At 35.4% G+C, this 27557-nt stretch overlaps 2 protein-coding genes across 2 annotated transcripts; both read right to left on the bottom strand.

The window, feature by feature from the left end:
* Positions 1-1688: 1688 nt before the first annotated feature.
* Positions 1689-3519, bottom strand: LOC133322417 (protein croquemort). Its single transcript, XM_061531413.1, has 5 exons — positions 3391-3519; positions 3020-3322; positions 2150-2949; positions 1995-2085; positions 1689-1849 (listed from the first exon to the last, which is right to left on the bottom strand). Exons 1-5 carry the CDS (start codon positions 3517-3519, stop codon positions 1700-1702), a joined length of 1473 nt encoding a protein of 490 aa, XP_061387397.1. The 3' UTR covers positions 1689-1699.
* Positions 3520-22855: 19336 nt separating this feature from the next.
* Positions 22856-25689, bottom strand: LOC133322414 (dnaJ homolog shv). The gene is made up of 3 exons (XM_061531411.1): positions 24863-25689; positions 23037-23247; positions 22856-22918 (listed from the first exon to the last, which is right to left on the bottom strand). Exons 1-3 carry the CDS (start codon positions 25661-25663, stop codon positions 22863-22865), a joined length of 1068 nt encoding a protein of 355 aa, XP_061387395.1. The 5' UTR covers positions 25664-25689; the 3' UTR covers positions 22856-22862.
* Between the last annotated feature and the right edge of the window lie 1868 nt (positions 25690-27557).

The following is a 27557-nucleotide window of genomic DNA, read 5'->3' as shown; positions in this document are numbered from 1 at the left end:
CGAATTGGGTATAATTTGGTATTATGGGTTCTCATTGGATGACAAATCTTCCTACCAAAAATTATAGTTATTGGTCCACTTTTAAGGGTAGCTCCTATATAAGGGTACCTCCAAAATTTCGCTATATTGGGGATTTTGAGCATGTTTTTCAACCGAATTGCCTGTAATTTGGTATTTTGGGTTCTCATGGAATGACAAATCTTTCTACAAAACATGAACAGTTTTGGTCAACTTTCTAGGGTAGGGTACCTCTCATTATTCCGTATTTTGGGGATTTTGAGCATATTTTTAAATCGAATTGTCTGTAATTTGGTATTTAAGGTTCTCATTTAATGGCAAATTATAATTATTGGTCCACTTTTCTGGATAGCTGCTATATAAGGGTACCTCCAAAATTTCGCTATATTGGGGATTTTGAGCGTGTTTTTCAACCGAATTGGCTATAATTTGGTATTATGGGTTCTCATGGGATGAAAAATCTTCCTACAAAAAATGATAAATTTTGGTCAACTTTTAAGGGTAGCTCCCATATTACTGTACCTCACATTATTCGGTATATTGGGGATTTTAAGCATGTTTTTCAAACGAATTGTCTGTAATTTGGTATTTAAGGTTCGCATTTGATGACAAAACTTCCTACCGAATATTATCAATATCGGTCCATATTTTCGAATAGCCCCCATATAACGCTACCACAAAATTTCGCTATATTGGGGATTTTGAGCATGTTTTTCAACCGAATTGGCTATAATTTAGTATTTTGGGTTCTCATTGGATAACAAATCTTCCCACCAAAAATTATTAATATCGGTTTACATATTGGTATAGCCTCCATATAACGCTACTCTTAATTTTCGGTATTTTGAGATACGTTTTTAACCGATTTGGCTGCAATTTAGTATTTTGGGTTCTCACTGGGTAGGAAATCTTGCTACTGAAAATTATCAATATCGGTCCACATTTTGATATAGTCCCCATATAACAATGCTCCCAAATGTTCGATATTTTGAGGAGTTCAGACATGTTCATCGACTGAATTGAATGTATTCTTGGTTCTGATTGGTATTCGTGGTTCTGATAGGGTAGAACATCTTTCTATCGAAAATTTTCTATATCGGTCCACATTTTGATATAGCACCTATATAACGCTACCCAAAATTTTCTTTATAAAATAAAATAATAAATTTAAAAATCTTCATATCCCCGAAAAAATATCCTTAATTTGTTATTTAATTTTTTTTTTTAATTTTTATTTATTTTTTGATCGTTTATCTTATTTATTGTTTTGTTATAACTAACTAAATATTTACAAATATTAATTAATAACGACTAAATACTATCACAAACAGTTTGAATGAATACAAAAATAATATGTATTTGTGAATGATTCTGTTTCAATAATAATAATTATAATAATTAAAAAAAGAAAACCTTTTACTTAATATAACTAAAAAATGATTATATGATGTGTAGTAGTATAAGGCATCGATTAAGTGATTCTTTTTTAATTTCACAATTCCATAATTGAGATATTGAACTTAGAAAGCTAAATATTTACAAAAAGGCAATGTTTTTGATATTGACTTATGAGATGCTAACGATGAGAATCTTAAAAATAGGGGGGATAAAAATACTATTATATCAACATTATCATCTTTAAAAATAACAAAAGATGTATTGATATTTAATTTTTTTGTTTTTAATTGGTTAACATATCCTCATCATCGTTGGCCGAACGTTTCCAACGTTTTGTCAATGTCAAAGTAATGCCGGTGATGAAGAAAATACCACCCAAACATGTTAGGGCAATGCCAAGGTAGCGACCATAGGATTCCAAATTGATTAGGAGCTGTAAAAATGGAAACATTTTTTCATTAGTTTTATTTATTTATTTGATTTACTTTAGAAAATCCGCTTTAAAAATATCCTCAAATGATCCTTGTAAAAATGCACACTAAGCTTAGGTGGCCATGATTTAAAATTAAATTCCTTACCTTAGCTTTTTTGGCAAATTCCTCTGTCAATGGAGCGGATTGTTCAAACCAAAATAGGGGCATCAGGAATTCATTGACATTGCGATAAATACTGTAAAATAAAAAAAATGAATTAAAAAACCACCTCACATTCGTTGCACCATGTCCCCACTTACTCATAATCTTTATCACGTGTTATCATTAAATTAATTTGAACACGACCATCAATTTGCAATGGAATACCAGTGGTTGGTTCGACGGCAACACGGAATCTGTGCTTCTCATAATCAGGATTCATACCGGTAATGGCATTTCTATACGATTCATCGGCCAAATAGAAGTGAGGGAATGAGGCATAGATGGGAGCATTTTCACGACATTTCTTACAATCTACCACACCCGTTTTGGGACACACCTCCATTTTGGGATCACAGAAACATTGTTGATTGGGGAAATTCTCTCCCGAATCTAGAGTCTCCTCGGTGCCAACCCATTCAGTGGCCGTTAGACCAAAACGTTCAATTGTACCATTCGGTTTTAGATTCATAAAACGACAAGTGTCCGTAACGAAGAGAGTTAACTCCTCCTTAACATCTAGATGGGGTGGGAAAGAATCTCCGGTCGTGCCATTCACAGTGCCACATGGTGCCGGATACCAGCCAGTTTCATTATTATTATTCCAATGTGTCAGTTCGCCCAATTTCGAAAGGTCTGTTTCACCCGTGTAAATGGTAAATGAACCATCATAATCCAAGGATTGATTACGATCAGCCAACCAGGCAAATTTCGTATAGGGGATATTAATTTTGGAGGTATTGAAAAGATTCAGGAAATCAATAAGTCTATCCTCATAGCCGTGGAATATCCAATCGCCAGCCTTTTTTGTTGTGTACAACATGCCACCCTCACGATTCAACATGAAATTGATGACTTTTTTAATTAATTTGTTAGAGTGGCGCATTTCATCGGCAACGGTCTGGGGGAAAAACGAAATAAAAAGAAAATTATTCGAATTTCTCAAAAATTATAAAAATAAATCATCTTACAGCTGTAATGGGATGCGCTGTGGTAATCAAATCATCCTCACGGCCATTTGACCTCTCCGCATCAAAATACCAGGTACGCCTTTCATAGTAGGTCACCGTGCCATTGTCGTGATGTGTTAAATTCTCCTTGTGATGCTTCTCTAAATAAACATAGGGACCCAATTCAACAAAATTTGGCTTTACATTGGGATTATTGACTTCTTCGGGATTGGTCCAATTGAACATATAGAAACTGAGATAAATGGGTATGGGAGCTTCGATCCAACTGTCATAGCTTTCACTGCCTGGGACCAAGATTAGATTCTAAGGGGGAGAGAGAACAAAAAATAAATAAATAAAAAATCAAATAAAAAAGAAATGCTACTACTTACATTATTGACGAGGGTTTCCGACCAGCTGGGCCACATAACAAGTAGTAAAATGCCCAGGGCAGCTGTTATGGTACCCGAACCATATACCCAGGCCTTGCGTTGGGTGACACTGCAACAATTGCAACACATGTTGATGAAGCAGTACTCAGTTGAAAGAAATACTTAAAAAGCTTTCAGTGAGTTTGAAATTGAATTGCTTGGAATATTGGCAAGGAACTCTTAATTTGACTCGTTCAAATAAAAATTTGATTCTTATTGGGGCATCTGAAAATAAGAAAAAATAAATTTTTGATTATTTAAAGGGAATAAAAAAATATAAATCGAGTTTAAAAAAAATATTTTCAGTTTTTTTTAAACATTTTTCATGGCCTATTTATAGGCGTGGATTTTTAAAAAATAGTATTTTCATGGCCTATTAGTAGGCGTGAATTTTTAAAAATAGATATTTTTCTTTTTAATTTATAGTAAGCCATCTAAAAATTTGCCTCTAACCTCTATCACCTGACCACAATTTAGCCTTGTCCTGTTTTATGGCAAAACACCATAACTACCAGAATTTTAATCTCTCTTCCCCCTCTATACGATACGGTAGGTAATATATAAAGTGAAATGCAACAACAGATTATGCACATAGAAAAACAATACCCAGTGTATGTAGTCTAATCAAAATCAAGATAATATTTTATTGAACCGAACCCCTTGGGATTATTTTTAAACATTGTAGTGTTATGTTCTGCTGCAGCTGCTACCACCCACTTTAAGTACTGATATGTAAATATATTCGGTTGATAACAAAATTCTCAATTGCTTTTATAATTTAAAAATTTCAATGGGGGATAAGATTATAGTTCTGATGTTGACCGATTAGGTTCATTTTCGGTACGCAAATAAAACATTGTCAAGTGTTTGACGTAGAAGATTAGGACAACAAAAATTAAAACGAAGTTATGCCAATAGAAAAAGTGTATAAATCCGAAATATTTTTATGGTTTTGAAAAGTAATAAAATGATAAAAAATTTTATAATTTTTATGAGGCTAATCAGGACAATAAGCGTGGATTTTTTAAATGATTATTTTTGACTACTATCAGAGCCATAGGCGTGGATTTTTTTAAATAATAATTTTCGAGGGATTGTCATGGTCTTAGGCGTGGATTTTTAAAGAATATTTTTCTAAAAATTATCAGGACCTTAGGCGTGGATTTCTAAAAATTATCAGGACCTTAGGCGTGGATTTCTAAAGAATATTTTTCTAAAAATTATCAGGACCTTAGGCGTGGATTTCTAAAGAGTATGTTTTTGAAGATTATCAGGGCCTTAGGCGGGGACTTTTTATGGAATAATTTTCGAAGGATTATCAGAGGCATGGGCGTGGATTTTTAAAGAGGATAATCAGGTCCTAGGGCTTGGATTTTTTTTTTTTTCAATAATAATTTACAATGATTATGAGGACCTTAGGCGAGGATTTCTTAAATATTTTTTAAGAATAATCAGGGCCATAGGCATGGATTTTTTTCAAATATATTTTAAAGGATTATCAGTGCCTTAGGCGTGGATTTTTTTAAATATTTTTCAAGGATTATCAGGGTTTTACGCTTGGATTTTTTCAAATATATTTTAAAGGATTATCAGGGCCTTAGTCGTGGATTTTTAAATAATATTTTTCAAGGATTATCAGGGCCTTAGGCGTGGATTTTTTAAATAATATTTTTCAAGGATTATCAGGGCCTTAGGCGTGGATTTTTTAAATAATATTTTTCAAGGATTATCAGGGCCTTAGGCGTGGATTTTTTAAATAATATTTTTCAAGGATTATCAGGGCCTTAGGCGTGGATTTTTTAAAGAATATTTTCGAGGGATTTTCAGGGCCTTAGGCGTGGATTTTTTAAAGAATATTTTCGAGGGATTTTCAGGGCCTTAGGCGTGGATTTTTTAAAGAATATTTTCGAGGGATTTTCAGGGCCTTAGGCGTGGATTTTTAAATAATATTTTTCAAGGATAATCAGGGCCTTAGGCATGGATTTTTTCAAATATATTTTAAAGGATTATCAGGGCCTTAGGCTTGGATTTTTTCAAATGTATTTTAAAGGGCCATAGGCGTGGATTTTTAAATAATATGTTTCAATGATAATCAGGGCCTTAGGCTTGGATTTTTTCAAATATATTTTAAAGGATTATCAGGGCCTTAGGCTTGGATTTTTTCAAATGTATTTTAAAGGGCCTTAGGCTTGGATTTTTTCAAATATATTTTAAAGGATTATCAGGGCCTTAGGCTTGCATTTTTTCATATATATTTTAAAGGATTATCAAGGCCTTCGGCGTGGATTTTATAAATATTTTTTAAGGATTATCAGGGCCTTAGGCGTGGATTTTTCAATAATATTTTTTTAGATACTCACAATGAATATTATTTATTTCAAATTATGCTCTGATTATATTTTTCTTAATCATTAAAAGAATTTATTTTTTCACATGTCACCATCATTGACCCAAAGACCAGCCTTCTTTTATATACAGAATTCGTTCTTATCTTGGTAACATGTTTACATTTGTTTTTGTTTTACAATAAAATGAATTGAAATTCTGATATGGGAAATATGAGTAACCCGCTTGTTTATCGCTAATAATTTTTTTTATCACATTTCTATTCTGGGGTATTTGTATTTGTTTTTAAAAAACTGCAACATGAATTTTTAGGTCGTACAGTGGTGTTCACGGGGTGGCGTGGGGAATGATAGATACCAAGCAACGGCTCTGATTGGCTTTAACATGGCGAAGTCCAGGCTTATCTTGGCCCCTCTTTCATCTCAATTGTGGACACTGACCTCACCGCGATGTCACCTGGGGTAGCTATTTCCATCACCCGTGAAAATAGTGAACTGATATGTGCCGCGAGTTCACCCATAAGAACTATAAAAAATAGGTTGAGGCGTCGGGTTAGTTGGCCACACTCGGAACACCCCTCCTACTATGAAAAAGCAACGAAAAAGAAAACCAACCTCCCCTTAATGCAGACAACCCGCGCAAACGTATAAAGGTCCACGATCTGCGAATTTGCACTTGGAATGTGCGCACCTTGTACAGAACAATCGCAGTTTTCGCTTTGGTGGATGTACTCACGAAGTACAAAGCCGATATTATTGCCTTGCAGGAAATGCGATGGAAAGTGACAGGCGTAAGTAAATCAGACGATTACACACTGTATTACAGCGTGCTGAGGATCTGGAAGGAGCAGAACCCAGAACCAGAATAATAGATGACGGTATAGAGTGTATACCACCTAGCCAAGATGAGGTCAGAATAGCAATCAATCGGCTGAAGAATAATAAAGCATCAGGTGCCGACGGTTTACCAGCCGAACTATTCAAGACTGGTCAGGAGCATGCACCAGGTGATTAGTACATGTCCAATGATTGGAACCTCAGCATCCTGTGTCCCGTGCACAAAAAAAAGAGGACAAGACGATATGTGCCAACTATAGAGGAATTAGCCTTCTTCCCATCGCATATAAAGTGATATCCAGTGTGCTGTGTGAACGATTGAAGCCAATGGTCAATGACATTATTGGACCACACCAATGCGACTTGAGACCTGGCAAATCCACCATTGACTAGATTTTTAACAAATCCTTGAAAAGACCCAAGAAAAACACACCGACACATACCACCTATTCGTCGACTATAAAGCCGCATTCGACAGCCCTACCCATTTAGAGGTGTATAAAGCTATGTCTGCATTTGGCATTCCTGCAAAATTAATACGGATATGCAGAATAATTTTTACTGGTACAAGATCAGCAGTTTAAGTCGGAAAGGACCTATCAGAGCCATTCAATACCGAACGAGGATTCAGACAAGGTGACAGTTTGTCATGTGATCTTTTTAACATCCTGCTGGAAAAGATCATACGAGAGGCAAAAGTGAACAGAAATGGCAATCTGTACACCAAACAACACATGTTACTCACCTACGCCGATGACATCGACATAATGGGTTGAACACTGAGAGCGGTAAAAGCCACCTTTGAACAAATTAAGAAGGAGTCTGCCAAAGTGGGTCTGGCTGATGGTATCAACGCGCAAGACGTCGGACCAACTGTGGAACTTGAAAACTACAGCTACTACCTCGAAGCTGTAGTTTTCAAGTTCCACAGTAAGTACCGCCATAAACCATACGAATGACATCTGTTTTGAAATTCGGAGAAGGAGTTTGATGGCCAACAGATGCTGCCATGCTCTAAGTAAGCAGTTTAGAAACAAGACCACCTCCCGCCAGACCAAACTCACACTCTACAAGACGCTGATACTACCCGTGCTATTATATGGATCTGCAGCATAGGTACTTGCGCAAGCAGATGAGACAGCTCTTTGGGTGTTTGAAAGAAAAATTCTCCGAAAGATCTACGGGCCGTTCTGCGTCGACGGTGAATATCGGCGTCGAATGAACCACGAGCTCTACAATTTATACGCGGACATCGACATAGTCAGTCGTATTGAGCTGCAGCGACTACGGTGGTTAGGCCATGTTGTGCGGATGAATGAAGATGCCCCAGCTCAAAAGGCATATAAAAATGAGCCTAGCTGATGGTTCACACGAATTAGATGGAAAGACCAAGTAGAAAACAACATCTTGGAACGTCTTTCCAAATTGGAAAACTTGCGCACAAGACCGACGCGCTTGGAAATCTTTTTTAAGCTCGGCTTATGGAACAACCGTTCTGTAACAAGCCAGATAAGTAAGTAAGTAGTTATGGAACGAAAGTTCTGTCACATGCCAGCTAAGTGAGTAATGATACGCCTAATAATAGTTCATCAAACAAGATTTTTTAAAAAACTACGCCTATTATGGGTCTCTCAAAAGATATTTTTAAAAATCTACGCCTATTATGGTCTCTCAAAAGATATTTTTAAAAATCTACGCCTTGTAATAGTCTTCAACAAAAATGATACTTTATAAAAAAAAAACATTTTTTTTAAATCTGCGCCTTGCAAAACACTTTAAAAAAAATATTAAAAAAAACCCTTCAAAAAAAAATATTGAAAAAAATCTACGTCTATTATAACACATTTAAAAAAGTATTCAAAAAAATATAACCATTTTTTTTCAATAACTATTTTTGAAGTTCATTAGCCTCTAAATTTTTAAATGTCTTTAAATATTTTCACTAATTTTATTTCGGCCGTCCGTTATTCAAATTTATTAAAAACAATATCAAGTTTCAATTCTTTAATTTAGTTTTTGTATTGTTTTTTTTTATTATTATTTGTTATTTTTTAATACATACACACTTCCAATATTTTATGCTTTATTGTACAAAATCCATATGATGGATTCAAAAAACGAAAACCCCGCAATGACAACACCACACACGACTCGACGTTATTTGTTGTCGCTTGTCGAAGAGAAAGTTCACCCGCCGTCGTAGCAAAACAAATTTCAACTAAATGTATGCGACAAATAAACGCAATATTTAAATGAAGAATGAAGTAGGGGTAAAAATATTAAAAGAAAAAAAAATAAAACATTGGAACTGATAACACCCTATATAGATTTGCGAATTGGTTCAAGTACCTCTCTACAACAACAACGACAACACCACCAACAACCGATTCGATCCATCGATAATAATCAATGGGTTTCAAAAAGTCGGCTAATCTTAATATCGATTGACGATTGACGATTGTTGTGGTGGTTTATGGGATAACAAACCCCAAGGGGGGATGATGGATTATATAGATTTAAATAAGCAATTGCAACATTAAGTCAAAAAAATATTATGTATATAGATTATTTTTTATAGCAGATGGCATAATTGCACACGAGTATTGAAAAATTCAATATGTGAAGATTTGAAGTCAATAATAGAAGAATATATTGATTAGAGTGAATCTTCAGAAGTACTAGACCCGTGGTCTACGGAATGCCTAATGTAGAAGATTAAACGGATAATAAAATAGACGAACTTGAGGTAATTTTTTATTTATTTTTTATTGATTTTTTTTAATGGACGTATATTTTAAAAGAATTTTGCTTGGTTATTTATGGGACTGTGGACTCTTAATTGGCATAAATCTATTAAAAAAATATTTGTTAAGTACTAAATATATCGGCCGCTTTTTTTGAAATAATATTTTGGAGATAGATAAAATATTTCCTGAAGGATTATTAGTAGGAGAAATTTTTTAAAAAAATTTTAAGAACTTTCAATAAGCGTAATGATTTCAAAAAAAATCTTCTACTCTCCCGTAGAACCTTACATAACCTTATTAGATTGCATTAATTTTAAACTTTAAGAGTACCATAAATGTTTTTATATTTTTAACCAATGACGTTAACAGGTACTGAAAATTAAACGGTGTCTAAAAACAAACAAAATTATGCTAATCTAGACGATAATTTTGCCGATATGCACCTTTTTATTGTCTTTAGATTTTCAAAAAAAATTAGAAATGTTTTCAATATTATCTTTATGGTTAGGTAGAGCTCAAAATACAAAAGGAAAATGTTAAATAACATTTTTGCCAATCTAGGGTTTGCGGAGGCCTACAAAATCACACACAGGTTTTATTATTTTTATTGGGAGATACCAAAGAGAGTGAGACGAGGTTTCCATCTTCGGGCTTGATCTAAGTTTAAAAAAAGTATTACGTATTTCATACTTAGCAGGCTTGTGACAGAAAATTTGTTCCCTAAGACCATTTGGCACAATGTTCTCTTCCACTTGAACTTTCCATTAAATTCGTGGCCGTCCCCTTCTGTGTGAGCCGTCACAACATGACCTAGCCAACGTAGTCGCTGCAGGTCGATACGTCTGACAATGCCGATGTCCGAATTTAGATGGTACAACTCATGGTTCATTCGACGGCGATATTCACCATCAACGCAGTTCGGCCCGTAGATCTTTCAGAGATATTTTCTCTCAAACAAGATGTAGTTCTCAAGTATATAAAATCTTTGGCTATTTCGAAACTGTAGTTCTCAAGTTCCAATTTGTTTAAAGATGACTGTTACCGTTCGCAATGTTCGACCCATTATATCGATGTCATCGGGATAGACGAGTAACATGTGTTGTTTGGTGTACATAGTGCCATTTCTGTTCAATTTTTGCCTCTCGTATGACCTTCTCCAGCAGGATGTTAAAAGGATCACACGACAAACTGTCACTTTGTTTGAATCCTCGTTCGGTATTAAATGGCTCCGAGAGGTTCTTTCTGACTTTAATTGTTGACCTTGTGTCAGTTAATGTTATTCAGCGTAACCGTAATAATTTTGCAGAACGCAGACAGGACTTTAAAAACCTCTTAACTGATAGGGCTGTCGAATACGGCTTTATATTGGACGAATAGGTGAAATGTGTCCATGTGCTCTTCGTGGTTCTTTTCGATGATCTGGGGCCGTTTTGGTGTGGTCTAATAATGCCACTGGCCATTGGCCTCAGTTGTTCACACATTAAAAAACCCCTTATCTTTCAATAGAGTGGATTTAAAAAAATAATCCAAGGCCAGGCGTAGATATTTTGTTCATAGCCTATATATAACCCAGTACCGGCGGCAATCGTTGGAGAGATCACAAGCCGCGAGTCGTCGAGATCTAGCGATTGTGATCCGGCTGCTCTAGATGTGGATGTCTTAGCAACTGCAGCAGTACCTGCTAAAAGCGCATCATGTTTACCCCCAAAAAAAAGATGACGACCCGGCAATTCAAATGGAAAACTAGCAAGTCAAGACTGATGCAAATCAATCTACGACTGAAAGGACTGTATATCTGGGAGGGGACAACATACATGGGACCCTTAGTGCTTTCCGCGATAGTCTAGAAGAACAGAGGAGGGAACTCTTCGACCAACTGGACAGGCTTGTACCGGAATGGCAAAATGTGTATACACTTCCGGAGGAACTGCTACTTAATATTTGCCCTGGCTGATGGTGAACTGGACACTACGGTGATTCCGGCCAAGTCTACACAAGAGGATTGCTGTAGCATCAAAAAAGGACACTGTTGACCGAACGAATTCAAGACTAACTCCAATAGGTCCTGTGTCGACAAATGCCGACAATAAGCTTCAAAGGCAGACTAAAGCGATGTCCGACGGGGAACCTATCGAGACCCCCCAGCATTCGATGCGAAACACTATAAACGTGCCGTATCTTATCTCCGCAAATTCGTAAGGCACGATGCGAAATTGCTTTCGGAGAGGGCAAACTGGATGGAGTGCAGTTTCATCTGTCGCCCGAAGCAAAATACCTTGACACAATCCTCGACTGTCAATTACGATGGAATCGGAACGCTGAGGAACGGGCGAAGAGAGGGAAGATTTCACTCTATGCATGTAAGAACTCCACTGGGAAATGTTGGGGGCTAAAACCATCGACTATACACTGGTTATATAACACATTTGTAGGGCCCATCCTTTCCTATGGTTCTCTTGTTTGGTGGCACTGCTTGCGCCACAATTCGACATCCAGCAATCTAGATATGGTACAAAGAGCCGCCTCGAATCTAATAACTGGAGCTGGGAAAAGCATTCCACAAGCAGCTCTGAACGCAATGCTGAACTTAAGGCTTTTGTGTCTCAGCATAAAGTGTCAGGCAGCGCGTAGTGCCCTAAGGCTGCATGAACAAAATCTATGACGAAATTGTTCCTACGGACATGGATGTATCCTTAACGAAATTGGACCAGCGCGTAAAACTAAGCGACTATATATCACCAGTCCTGAGATTTAGATGTCGTTATCCCTAATAGTGATGACTGAAACCGTAGCAACCCTCCTCTGGACGGTCTGCCTTTTTATACAGACGGTTCTATGATGGAAGAACGTACAGCAGCTGGCGTCTACTGTGAAAGGCTAGGCTGGACAGCAACTGTAGTGTTTTCCAAGCTGAAATTTTCGCTATTTGGAAGGCAGCGGAATTGATAAAAATCCTGAATGCAGAGATCGTTGAACCGGTGACTATATTTGTGGATAGTCAGGCGGCTCTTAGAGCCATCAAATCCTGTAATATCAAATCTGAGGTCGTCGAGTGTGTAAAGAAGTTTTGGAAACACTCACTCACAGCTATCGGCTGTCTTGGATACCAGGACCCCTTGACATTATGGGTAAAGAAAAAGCAGGCGAATAAGCTAGACGAGAATCTCAATCTACAGATCTAGAAATCGATTGTTTAATCAAACCACCCATCTGTCATATTTTTTCGGAACTTTGAGCAGGCGAATAAGCTAGACGAGAATCTCAATCTACAGATCTAGAAATCGATTGTTTAATCAAACCACCCATCTGTCATATTTTAATAGTGATGACTGAAACCGTAGCAACCCTCCTCTGGACGGTCTGCCTTTTTATACAGACGGTTCTAAGATGGAAGAACGTACAGTAGCTGGCGTCTACTGTGAAAGGCTAGGCCTTACCTACAAGCTGGACAGTAACTGTAGTGTTTTCCAAGCTGAAATTTTCGCTATTTGGAAGGCAGCGGAATTTATAAAAATCCTGAATGCAGAGATCGTTGAACCGGTGACTATATTTGTGGATAGTCAGGCGGCTCTTAGAGCCATCAAATCCTGTAATATCAAATCTGAGGTCGTCGAGTGTAAAAAAGTTTTGGAAACACTCACTCACAGCTATCGGCTGTCTTGGATACCAGGACCCCTTACATCATGGGTAAAGAAAAAGCAGGCGAATAAGCTAGACGAGAATCTCAATCTACAGATCTAGAAATCGATTGTTTAATCAAACCACCCATCTGTCATATTTTTCAGAACTTTGAGGAGTTCTTCGACGAACGAGCCAATGAACTGTGGCACAACGAACCTAGGTGCAATGTGTCAAGATCTATTTGACCGACTCTGTCAACCAAGAGAACGAACTCAATGTTGAACCTGGGCAAAGCTGAAATTATAGTTATGACAGGAGTCATTACTGGTCATTGCAATATCAGGGCTTTTACCAATAAATGGGACCATGATGTTACTGATTATTGCAGACTATATACTGACGAGAAGGAGACACAGACAGTTGAACACCTCCTGTGTCGCTGTCCAGTTCTGGCTTACACACGGCACATACTAGTGGGTGCTCACTTTCCACCGTCTCTAAGCTTCTTCAACAACTACGGAACTTGCATTAATCTACAGTATCATTAAAAGTCTATAGCCATGGAAACTATTCCCACCTTTCTCCTAATATTACTTGTTACCTTCTTATCCTGTCTATCTCCCTACAAAAATTTACTAAATTTTTTTTATGGTTTACTTTATATTTTATTTTTAATATAATTTAGAATAATTTTTCCAAAAATAAAAATATTTAAATCGAATCATAAAATCAAGTAGTTGTTGTATCAATTGCAATATTATGTACTATCAATAATAACAACACCCAAAAAAATGTATTAATAATTTTATTTTCTAGCCATAACTACTTTAATTCACAACGCGATTAGATTTCAATACCTGTGCGCGACATGCACTCACTTACCGCTCTTCGACATTCTTTACCAGGTGATTAGATTAAGTGATTATTAATAAACCGGGCAATAAAAACGAATATCAGTAAACTACTAACGTGTGGTCGATGGTGGTGACCACAAGCGTTTACCACCACCACCGACCACACCATACCTCCAGCAAAGATGAGGTACATGAAGATAAGAATTTTGATTATACCAAAACGAATATTTTGTTTGTTTTATTTTATTTTTGTATTTATTTGTTGTTGATACGGATTGTGGAGTGTATTGACGAAAAACAACAACAAATTGCATAAAAGAGTTGTTGTGTTTTGTAGAGTGGCATTGACAAAAAGTGTTATGGCTTTGCCGATGAAAAAATGCCATTGTTTTTGTTTATTTTTCTTTTTTATTCTTTGTGTAATAAAAAACAAAGATTAGCCTGTTTTATGGCATTTTATTTACTTTTGTTTTATTTCTGAGAAAATTCTCAGAGTTCTATTTAGATTGTATTCAGAATTTGTTGATCTTGCTTTCAAGTCCCAACGCGTCAGTTCTCACACATGGGGAACTGAAACGGATTTGAAGAACTGAAACTGATTTGAAATGGTTGGTTTATCATTCTTCAAAAAGCGGTGATTGAAAAATTATTTTATTGCAACAGCCAAAATTGGCTTTTTTGTACCCACCACCAAGAGGTTCACATTAAAAATAACTGAAATTGTTCCAGACCTTAGAGGTATGGCGGACTATGTCATGGTAAAATGTTCGTAGGAAGATTTGAAACACAATGAGATTAATTTAAACATTATGTTGAAAAAATGCTCCCAAAATACCGAATAATGGGAAGTAACGTGATATAGAGCTATTCACAAAATACCAAATATTTAGAGGGGGTACCGTTATACGGGGGCTGTCGTAAGAAGTTGACCAATGTTGATAATTTTTGGTAGGAAGATGTGTCACCTGAAGAAAACTCAACGTACCAAATTACAGGCATTTCGGTTTGAAAACGTGTCGAAAATTCCCAAAATATCAACAAATGAGGGGTACTGGTATATCGGGGCTATCATAAAAAGTTAACCCATGTTGATAATTTTTGGTAAGAACCCGAAGAAAACTCAACATACGAAAGTACAACCAAATATTTCCAAAATACTGAATAGTTGGGGGTACCGTTATAAAAAGTTAATGAAAATTGATGATTCTTGGTAGGAACATGTGTCACCCAATGAATACTCCACATACCAAATTACAGCCAATTCGATTGAAAAACGTGCCCAAACTCCCCAATATATCAAATAATGGGGGTACCGTTATATGGGGGCTATCGTAAGAAGTTAATCAATATTGATGATTCTTGATAGGAAGATATGCCCTTATTTACTATTAATTAGCTGGCTTGTGATAGAGCGGTTGTTCCATAAGCCGAGCAAATAAAAAAAAAAATTCAAGGCGCGTTGATCTTTTGCGCTGTTTTTCCAATTTGAACGATCATGTTCAGCAATTTTTTCTTCCACTTTATCATTCCATCTAATTCGAAGCCTTCCCCTTCTGCCTGAACCATCAGCTGGTAATCCTTTTGAGCTGGGACATCTTCATCCATTCTCACAACATGGCCTAGCCAACGTAATCGAAGCAGCTCGATATGTCTAACTACATCGACGTTGGAGAATATATGGTACAGCTCATGGTTCATTCGACGGCGATAGTCACCTCAACGCAGATAAATCTTCCCGAGAATTTTTCTCTCAAACACTCCATGAGCTGCCTGATCTGTTTGCGTAAGTAACCATGCTTCCGATCCATATAACAGCACGGGCAGTATCAGCGTCTTGTAGAGTGTGAGTTTGGTCTGGAGAGTGGTAGCCTTGCTTTTGAGTTGCTTACTCAGACCATAGTAGCATCTGTTGGCCAACACTATTCTCCACTGAATTTCAAAACGGATGTCATTAATTTTATTAATGGCTAACTCAAATCTGTAGTTCTCAAGTTCCACAGTTGATCTACTGAACGTCTTGCGCGTTGATACCATCAGCTTGGTCTTCTCGCCATTATGTCGATGTCATCGGGGTAGGCGAGTAACATGTATTGTTTGGTGGCATTTGGTGTCAGAGTGCCATTTCTATTCACCTTTACCTCTCGTATGACCTTTCCAGCAGGATGTTAAAAGGTTACGAACGACAAACTGTCACCTTGTCTGAAATCTAGTTCAGTATTAAAGGACTCCGAGAGGTCCTTTCCGACATTAACTGCTGACCAGTGTGCCAGTTAAAGTTTCACATAGCACGATGGGTAGCACTTTATATGCGATGGGTAGGAGACTTATTCCCCTATAGTTGACACATATCGTATTGTTTCCTTTTTTGTGCACGGGACCCACGATGCTGAGATTCCAATCTATCGGCACCTGCTGCTTTATTGTTCTTCAGCCGATTGATTGCTCATCTTGCCTAGGTTGTATATACTCTATACCGTCATCTCTTATTGGTTCTGGGATATCTTCTTCACCGTCACAATTTTTTGATACCAGAAGCTTTACAAAAAGCTCCTTCCAGATCCTCAACACTCTATCTGTATCTATCACCAGGTTTCCTTCTTCATGTCTACAGAAGGATGTTCCTGCACCAAAGCCATCGGTTTGGTGTTTTATACGTAGGTAAAAATTTCCTACGTTCTGACTCCTGTACATCTCGATTTTCTCCCGCTCACGTTTTTTCTTGTTATTTTTCTGAAAATACGTTAATTCTCCTCAATCTTTTCCTAATACCGAATATTTTGGGATACCGTTTTAGGGGGTCTATCCTAAAAACTAGAATCATATCGATCATTTTTGTTATGGAATTTTATTCTGATCAAGAATATATGTATATACTTAATGGGGTCTCAGGTGAATATCTATGATGAAGAGTATAAAAATATATTTTAAAATTCCCTGCTTTCATTGGTCATCGAAAAAAATGCCACAAAATATTGATCCTAGACCCACCTTTATATATATCGATCGTCATATCTCGATTAGCTGCGTCGATCTAGACATGTGTGTCCGTCCGTCTGTCCATTATAATTTGTAAACACGATGCAGGCCACAATTATGGACCAATCTTCACGAATATTTGACAAAGATCGATGTATATTTAGGGGATGAAATGGACCAAATACTTAATATTTGTCCAGCTTCGTGGTGGTTGTGTAGGCAATCCTATGGTCGGCCCAGTCCCCTCACTGCTTGTTTTTAATTTGCAATATGTTTTTCTTTATAATTTTCCAACATTTTTTATTGTTTTGAAAAAAGTGTGTAATTTTACACCATTATAAATAAGTTGAGTCACAATTTGTTATCACCGAATTATGTGTGTGTACATTTATAGGATTTCTTCGGAATACTGCATTGCATGTCGTAAATTTTAACGAGGCACATATAAACGAGGAGAAAATTAAGATATTGTATTAATAGAATAAAGTAGAAACTTTTTTTTTGAACTTTGTTCTTAACGATAAAGCTCTGATTTAAGTTATTTTGAAACATATTTCAAATGAGTCATTAAATGAAATCATTTTTCCAAGCTGAGTATGGGACTATTAACTATTTGTTATGGAAAAGTATTGAAATTATTTGTAATTGAATACTGAGAAAATTACAACACAATATATAATGACATCATCTTAAATTTCAATAATAATAAATATTTTGATTGTGGACGTAAATTCGGATTTAAATTTTTTAAAATAATCTACAAATTATATCTCAATAAAAATATCTGGAATTGAAATGCCAGTAATTAATTGAAATTGACACAATAACCCCTGCATATTATAATGAAATTCTTTAGAATTGGATTTTGAATGAAGATCATCTCCATAATCTATTATATTGTAGCATATTTCTTGCCTTTTCTAAATCCAAGCTTTAAAAATATGTAGATGTCTGTAATTTCATATTTCGATTTCTCAAGGGATAAAATACATTTTCCTACAAGATTCAATACTTACAAAAAAAGGTCGGGGATTGATGAATAATCCCCGGCCTTTATAGTTGTTTCTTATCACTTTCTTTTATTTAATACTTCGAAAACCGTTTAGAAATATTCATTATGAATGATTAATTATATCTGTCTAGTGTGTCTGCTCAAACATCCAAATTATATTTCCGCATAGTTATGAAGTAAAAAACGTGTCAAGCACAGTTCGATGGTTTACTAAAAACTAGAATTATCAAGGCATATATTTTAATTCAATTCTATTTACTTCATAAACGAGAACCAGCCCAAAGGGCCATAAGCGATTCCAAAAACTTATTTACATGGACTACTCCAAAAGCTTAAAATTAACAATATATCACTTAATCATATCATAAACAACAATACATGAATAACTCCAAAAAAAGTAGAAAGAGAGAGTACACTCCCACTTGATGGGTTGATTTTTTATGTTGATATAAATTCGATTTACAGTAACGGATTATGGCGATGATTTTGTGGTACTGACAAGGGGTAAACAATACACAGTATTATTCCAAGAATTATGGTACTTCTTTCTGTCTGTGTTCGGTCACAAATCAATACCAGTTAGCACTTTTCACCAAAAAGCATACAATTTCCTCTACTTCACCTTTATGAAGTGACTCTAAAGTTCTACTAGAAAGCCAATTAGCTTGGTACTTAATTCTCGTATCTCTTGAGACTCGATTTTTTTCGACCGTGGCAGTCTGTGACGACAGAATTGTACCTAAATCTGCTTCACTAATGGCCATTGGATTATTTCGTTCTATTTTATGCCCAAAGACTTAAAGAAACACATGAATTTGGTCGTGTGTAATTCTATGCAGGAACCAGATTAGAGCGTAAACTTCATGTAATCATTTTCAACAAATAATCCTGGAATCAAATCGAATGCCGAACGAAGACTTTAATGACATTAAACACCTCTGAACGGAAGTCCGGATATTTTACCAACGAAAAAAATACCAAACCGAAGGCTTTGGCACAGCACATCCTCCTGTAGAGATGAAGATGGAAACCTTTTGACAAATGCAGATAGCGCGTTAAGGATTTGGAAGGAGCATATTGATAAGTTGCTGGTATCAAAAAATAGTGGCGGTGAAGAAGATACTCCCCCAGTGTATACAACCTAGGCAAGATGAGCAATCAATCGTCTGAAGAACAATAAAGCAGCAGATGCCGATAGATTACCAGAAGAACTATTCAAGACCGGTGCTCAGATTCTGGTCAGGAGCATTCACCAGCTAATTAGTACAATTTTGCTAGAGAAATACATGCCCAATGATTGGAAATCAGCATCCAGTGTCTCGTGCACAAAAAAGGAAAGAAGACGATATGTGACAGCTATAGAGGAATAAGTCTCATTTTTATCGGATATAAAGTGCTATCCAGCGTGCTGCGTCGACGGTGAATATCGTCGTCGTATGAACCATGAGCTGTACCATTTATTCTCGGACATCGACATCGTAGTTAGGCGTATCGAGCTGCAGCGACTACGTTGGCTAGGACTCTTGTTGTGAGAATTGATGAGGATTCCCCCAGCTCAAAATGCATATATAATAGATCCGCAGAAAGTTAGATTTCAGTGATAGTTGAGTAGGGCATTATATTATCGACCCGGTTTAACTATACTGCTCCGCTCACTGGTATATAAAAAATTAAAATATCATAGATGGCCAGCCTTTTTAGCCAAAATCGGTTCCAAAATCAAAACATATTCCTCCTATGTAATGACAAACGGCTGACATTTGACCGGCCAGCATTTTGTTCGGTATTTAAAACTTTATCCTATGGAGAGATGAATTTCCTTTTAACTGAAAATGTATCGAACTTTAGTTGTGCATCACTTGGAAAGGATATGATTCTTCCTAATTATGAGTAGAAACGCGTCAAAAAGTTAGGTAAAAATTATTAAAAAATTCACGCTTAATATAGAGGCTTGAAAAAAATATTAAAAAAAAAAATTATGCCTCATATAGAGGCCTGAAAAATTATTTAAAAAATCCACGCCTCATATAGGGGCTTGAAGACAATTTAAAAAAATAATAATAAAAATTCAAAACGATCTGTAACCGGGCCTTAAGCTAGACCTATGTTGCCATGTGTTTAAGATCTCTTTGTGGTTATAGGGTTTGAAACAAATATTGAAATTTTTAGCAAATCATTTTATAACTTTCTCTTCATTATATAAATGATAAAATTTCCTCTTCTAATGGCTTTGCCCTATAGGTTTCCCTTGTCATTAAACACTTTGCAAATGTGAAAACCATTTGTCATGGCCCTTTCCTACTGCCCAATTTACCATATTTTACACAAAATACTAAGTAAACTGCAAACAAAGATGATAATTTGTTAATAATAAAATAACAATAACAAAACAATTGAAACAACAACTCACACACATACGTATGCACAAAAAAGCGTATACTAAATAACTGGCATGTGTATGAATTTATTAAGGTGATGTTATTGTTGTTGTTCTTTTTTTAATTTTTTAAAGTCAAGTTCATTGTTTGTGACTTACCTTCTTTTTATGTCTCCGTAGTTGTTGTTGTTTTCTGGATATATGGCGAAATTTCACCTCTTCTTAATGGCAAGAAGACCTTGAAGGCGTCAATGCAAACATAGTTAAAATGCGTCACAAGTTCCAGAGCGTCTAACCACTGGTAAATTAATTGTTGTATTGTGTTTTTTTTTTTTTTTTTTTTTTTTTTTTGGAATACACTTTACTCACATCATTAACAAAAACAAAAATTATTTTAATAATTCTAATACTTTAATAAACAAAAAGCAAAAGGCAAAATCATTCAGGCACTTATTGGTTTTTTGTTTTGATTTATTGTGATGTGATTTGTTGTTGTTTTTTTTTTTCTTTTTTGCAATCAAGATTTTTCTAATCTTATCTGGGGCAGTGAGTGGTGCATTTTTCTTGTAGGCTTTGGGGGTTTTTTACATTTATTTTGTTTTTGGTTATTGTAACACCTTTCAATTAAATAAATTTGCAGCAATAGATAGTGGTGACCGCCGCACCAACTTCGAATGAACTGACTGTGATTTGTGGTTGAATGAGTCAAAGTCAACGGTTAACCAAATACACCAATCTCATTTAAAAACGTTCCATATGCTACGAATTTTGTGGGGGGGATGGAGAAAAAGATTGATAAAAATAAAAAAACAAACAATGAAATAAAAGAAATAAAATAAAATAATGTGTGGGACGTTTACGAATGAAAATGTAAAGCATAATGGCTAAATTATCAATATGAAAGAATGTCAATCAGCTGTTGTATTGAATGAATTATAGGGATTCACAAGTCGACTTTTGTCTAATCGAGCGAGCAATAACTTTCGATAACAAGTGTTTATCATTATTATAGGGTGACACACAGCAGATAAATTGAACGTAATGGCAAAGAAAAAGTGATAAAAACCAAACAATAAAATAAAAGAAATAAAATGAACGAATGTGTTGGGATATTTAGGAATGAAAATGTAAAGCATAATGGCTAAATGCTCTATATGGAAGCATGTTAAAACAGCTGTTGTATTGTCAGTGAATGATAGGGATTTATAAGTCGACTTTTGACTGATCGAGTAAGCAATAACTTTCGATAACAGCTGTTTATCATATTATAGGGTGACACACAACAGATAAGTTGAACGTTATTGCATTTGCTGATATAGAGAATAAATAAATTAAATAAATAAATTAAAAGACAGGCAATTAAGGCCTTTTAATATTTAAAAATTAAATTTTCGGTACTATAAGCGTGGATTTTTAAAGCATATTTGTTCGAGTTACAAGCGTGGATTTTAAAGGATATGTTTTCGAGTTATAAGCGTAGATTTTTAAAGCATATTTTTTGAGTTATAAGCGTGGATTTTAAAGCATATTTTTTCGAGTTATAAGCGTGGATTTTAAAGCATATTTTTTGGAGTTATAAGCTTGGATTTTTACAGCCTGTTTTTATAAAATTCCAAACGAACGAATTCGAGTGACTTACGACCAAACATTTATTTATGTTTATAGAGGTTTTCTGATTCAAAACAAAAATAAATGACATATTTTTCAAAACCAAGGAGTTTGGTCGTAAGTCACTCGAATTCGTTCGTTTGGAATTTTACAAAAACAGGCTGTTAAAGTATGTCCTGATTTATATTAGGCGAGTTTACTTGCGGCAATTTTTATCGTTCTCTTTTGAACTTGCTCCATGCGTCTATACAAGGCAATTCGGTTTCCAAAATATTTTTTTATTTGTTGTTTTTTCACATTCAAATATATATAAAATGTCAACAAATACGAAATACACAAAACGAATTGCCAGAAAATTGTCGGTACGAGCAATTTTTTTCATTTCTATACCCCTTGCCCCTCTCTCCTACAAACAAATACTTGCCGCAAGTAAACTCGCCTAATCTAAATCAAGACTATATTTTTCGAGTTATATACGTGGATTTTTAAAGCACATTTTTTTCGAGTTGTCAGCATGGATTTTTAAATCATATTTTTACGAGTTACAAGTGTTGATTTTTAAAGCATATTTTTTCGAGTTATAAGTGTGGATTTTTAAAGCATATTTTTTCGAGTTGTAAGCATGGACTTTTAAAGCATTTTTTTACGAGTTATAAGTGTTAATTTTTCTAGTTATAAATGTGGGTTATAAAATCAAAATTTTGAAGCGAAACATAATAAAAATCGAAAATCGTAATAAATTATTTTTTTAGTTAAAAATTTGTATAGTTTTGTTCTTTTCGTTTATTTTTCAATTTAAATTGTTTTTGTTGTTGTTTTTTGCGGACAATTACTATTTTACAAAATAATTTTCAATTTATATGTATATGTATTTATTTATATTTAAATTAAAATCCAACTAATTTATAAAACTAAATTGTGTTCATTTGTTACTATTTTATTATTATGTTTAAGTCTTTGTTGCTTTCACACGAGTGTTTGAAAAAAGAGAGGACGACGTAGTAAACATGAATGAAATTGATAAAAATAATGTATTCCAACTTAGTCTATTAGTTTTCACAGTCCATTGTAAACGCGATTTATTGATGCTTGTTCCAGTATCTTTTTGAGTTCTGTAAGAAAAATAAACAAAAAAATCAAATTAATTATCAGCAAATTTAAAGAAATCTAATCAGTATTTTTATGTGCATGTATGCATGTGTTTTTTGTGTATGATTTCAAAATACATACCCTCTTTTTCACTATCGTCTAAATCTTTCTTTGGGAATTCAACATCGAAGGTTATATACAAATTGCCATGTAGATTATTGTTCTCATAGTTGGGCATACCCTCACCCTTCTTGCGTATGCGTGCACCAGGCCAAGTGATTTTGTCACGTGTCACGGAGACTTTGTGACCATCCAAATGCAAAATGTCCATGGTGAAGCCAACCAAAGCATCCTGAAATGAGGAAAAAAAATAAAAAGTGAAAATAAAAAAATATATATGTAGAATGTTATAAACAAGATAGACCCATAATTCCTTTTGAAAATATGCATAGAATCACTTTCTGAGTCGAATTTTGCACAGCTCGGTTCAGATGTTAAATTATAGCTCAAAGTACATATTTTAATCCGAATAGTGCATAAAATCCCTTGCACATCTTTATTTCCCAAGGACGAAATTTGGCAAAAATAACGTATAGCTAATATATGAGCCACCAAAGTCCCTATATATCTTTCGATTTGCAAGAAATTTGGCATAACGTACTGAATTGAGCCTAGAATGATGTCTGTCAAGTTTCGTGAAAATCGGTTCAGATCTAGATATAGCTCCCGTAGATATTTTCGTAAAAGGTGCACCAAAGTCCCTATATATTTTTCGATTTGCACAAAATTTGACATAGCGTACTGAATTGAGTCTTGAATGATGTGTACTGAGTTTCGCGAAAATCGGTCGAGACTTAGGTATAGTTCCCTTATATATTATCGATTGATTTTAAGTAATTGACGCACCAAGAAACCAATATAGGAACAAAACTTCTGAAATTAGTATAACATAACCTGTGACAAGTTTCGTTGGAATCGGTTTATATTTGGATATAGCTTCCATATTTATTTTCGTCCGACTTTAAGTAAATGGTGCACCAAACTACCCAGATTTTGCTTTCTTTTTTAATAATTCCAGAAGTCTCCAATTCTTAAAATGAACACCACAATTTTTTTAAAAAATTTTTTTTCTTCCACAAATTTCCCTTTTATGAAATAATTGTTTTCAGGACCACACGCATCCGATTTTAAAAAAATGTTTTCAAGCCGCTATTATTAAATATTTTTGTTAAAGATATACAGCCTCAGATTTAAAAAAAAAATGTTTTGCGGAGGTCCACAAGCCTTTGATTTAAAAAAAATGTTCAGGTCATCAGCAATCCTCCTATTTTAAAAATAGCTTTTTGTGCTGAAGCCTCCTTTTTGAAGACGTCAATAACCATTCAATTTTTTTAAAACGCCTTTTGGTACAAAAGACCTCTAAGAACTCCTCAATACGCAATTTATCTATGTATAGATCTCCAGCAGGCCTTCAATTTATAGATTTCTAGGAGACCTTCAAGTTTTAGAAGGCCTCTAGATGTCTCTCAGGCCTTCAACTTATAGCTTTATAGAAATCCTCTACGAGATATTTTATCTAATCGAGTCATTTTGTGTCAATATAAGACAACTGGATGCTTTCCTTTATAAAAACTTAGCAAGTCAGGTGTAGGGCACGGGCGCAGATCGCTTTGAAATTTTTATCACAAAAAGTTTTAATGGTCTATAGGACACACATCCAGAGATATTAACATACAAATTCAAGGATCACAGCGGTAATTTGGATGTCCATATGTCAGGAAATAAAGCCAGGGCCCATAGAAATATTTATATTAATAATTTCAAAATTATACGCATCCGGACCTTAAGACTTGTGTAGTACTTCTGTAAAAATATTAATTGAATTAAATATTTCATGTGTCCTCCCCTTTTTCAAAATACGCCCCCTTTTTACAAACAAATAAATAAAAACTAAATACTTCACTCACCTGTAAACTAATCGTTACATTGGTATACAAATCATCACCCTTGCGATGGAAACGTTCATGTGGCGCTTGTTTCACCTTAATAATCAAATCACCTGGATCGCCATCCATATGGGGTTCACCCTCGGCCACAAAGCGTGTCTCTTGACCATCAACCATGCCCGGCTCAACTTCAATCTCCAAAGTTCTCTCTTCATTGACCAGTTTAACATTTGGACATTCATCACAAACCAATTGTTGCATCATTTGAAAACGACCAGGTCCCAAATTACGTGTCACCATCTCCTGCCGGCAATTACATTTACGTGTACCGGCTGCTGGTTTCAGCACCGGTTTATTGCGTACAATTTCAACAAAATTTCCTGAATATAATTCCTCGAGGGTTACATACATATCCATGACAATGTTTGCACCCTTAGGGGTATCATGATGATGATGATCGTTACCACCAAAATTGAAACCGAAATCACCAAAGAAACTGGCAAATGGATCACCACCATGATCCATCATACCATCTTTCTTCAGGCACTCTTCGCCACATCGATCATATTTCTTACGTTTATCCGGATCGGAGAGCACTTCATAGGCCGCTCCCAAATCTTGGAATTTTGTCGATGCTTCCGGATCGTCTTTGTTCTTATCCGGATGCAGTTCTTTGGCAAGTTTTCGATAGGCTTTCTTTATTTCATTTGTTGTCGCCGATTTGCGTACATTCAGGATTTTATAGAAATCTCGCCCGGCCAGCACTGAACTGAGCAAGCAGAATGTGATTTGTACAAATAAAACTAAAGCTAGGACTTTCATTATGTTCTACTGTTTTGTATTTTTAATAACTACACGTTTCTATAATTTCTTTACAATAATTTGCACTCTTAATTTCGGTGATTTTCTTTTAATAATTCATATTTTTAATTTAACGCTGTTGTTTGTCTGGCAAAGTTGATGTATTAACAAAAAAACTATTATAAAATTGCGTGCTTGCTCTTGATTGGTTGATTGTAGAAAACAAAGGGGGTAGTTTTGTGTTGTACGCCGTCGTTTGTATTATGATAAACGCCGTTGTGGGGTGATATCAGCTGTTGTCACTTTCATTTTGGGAAACGTCATCACTTTTCTCAGTTAAGGAGGTTCACACGTTATGATTTGTGTATTCACTGCAATAATACAACTCTTTTTTTAGATTTGCCAATGTTTGGGAAATTCTAACAAAAACACGAAAAATGAATGGAATGTCAGGGTTTATTTTGAAAATTGGTTTTGAAATTTGATTGATTTCAAAATTGTGTAATTTGAAGGTTTAGAAGTCCTGGCCACCATCGTCCTAGATATGCTCGGGTAAATCTTACGTCTTCCTGGTCTATCAAGGTAAGTCGTCCCTGAGTTGATTTGGGATGCTCTCGTGACTAAGCCGGTTTCCTCGATAGGTTTGAGGAGGAGGTCCGTCTGCCTGTCCAGGCTTACGTTTACGTCATCGTGAGTAATGAGGTTTGGGGCAAAATAACGGTACGGTGGAATAGGATGGGGTCATTATCATGTGTGTTGGTTAAGTGAATTCCGATCTTGTATTAAAATTCGGCTGCATAGACTAAGGATTTTGTGAGGATTTGAGGTCGGTGTCGAACCATTTCAAGGACTCGGCAACTAAGTCTGAAGAACTTGTTGAGGCGCCCAAGTATCAACAAGGCTCCATTCTAATACAGTCGGTACCCTGAGTGCATACCGTAGAACACTGATGGTAGAACATGGGATCATAGGCACTCGGTTATTTGAGATCTTATTCGAAGGAAGATCTTCCAATTTTTATATCCGTCGATCTTTGAGTATTGCCTTTACAAAAAGATCCAGACTCAATAGGTATTTTGAAGGCCGTAGGCGCATTTTCCAAGAGAAATGACTAAACTTTAGGATTACGAAGTGGATGTACTTTTGAATTTCCGTACCTTGGTGAATAAACTTTATATTGTCTATAAAGACTCCATACAGAGCTCGTCCATAAAGTTTACCTCCAGAGCCCGTCTACATAATTTACCTCCACAGTTCGTCTATAAAGACTGTCTTCTGTGCTAACCTATAAATACTCCTTTTAGAGATCGTCTGTAAAGACTCCCTCCAGAGTTAGTCTATAAATACTTCCTCCCGATCTTTGTATAGCCTTTACATACTTCCCCAGAGCTCGGTATTTTTAAAGTCCTACGCATTTTCCAACAGAAGTGCCCATTAGGACAGCACCATGGATGTAATCTCTCCAATTTCCGCCATAAGGGTGAATATACTTTATGATCTGTAAAGACTCCAGTGCTCATCGTAGGCCTTTTTATTTTGAACGTCGAATTCAAGTAGAAACTATGCACTTTGACAGTTAATCGAATAGTCAGCTGCGCTAAATGGAGTATCTACTTATTGTGTTATAAGCTCGTCTATAAAGAGTCTCCATGTAACTAGTATATATGACATTAAAATATAGAGAATATTTTAATGACTCCCTATTATTTTAATTTTTTGGACTTCTTTTTTTATAGAAATACACTTCTAACTCCTAACAATTAATATAAATTTATATTTATTAAAAGAAAACAGAGCAATTTAATTAAAATAATTCATTTTTTATATTTCTCCCATCATTTTGTAAGAACATTGAGTTATAATTCACAATAATAACATTCCCCTTCATAACAATCACAATAACACACACCAAACA

Source organism: Musca vetustissima, unplaced genomic scaffold (genome assembly GCF_032173495.1).
Source record: "Musca vetustissima isolate MV318-11 ecotype Yass unplaced genomic scaffold, APGP_CSIRO_Mvet_v1 utg7876, whole genome shotgun sequence".
Lineage (NCBI taxonomy): Eukaryota > Metazoa > Arthropoda > Insecta > Diptera > Muscidae > Musca > Musca vetustissima.
This window is presented reverse-complemented; position numbering and strand designations above follow the sequence as displayed.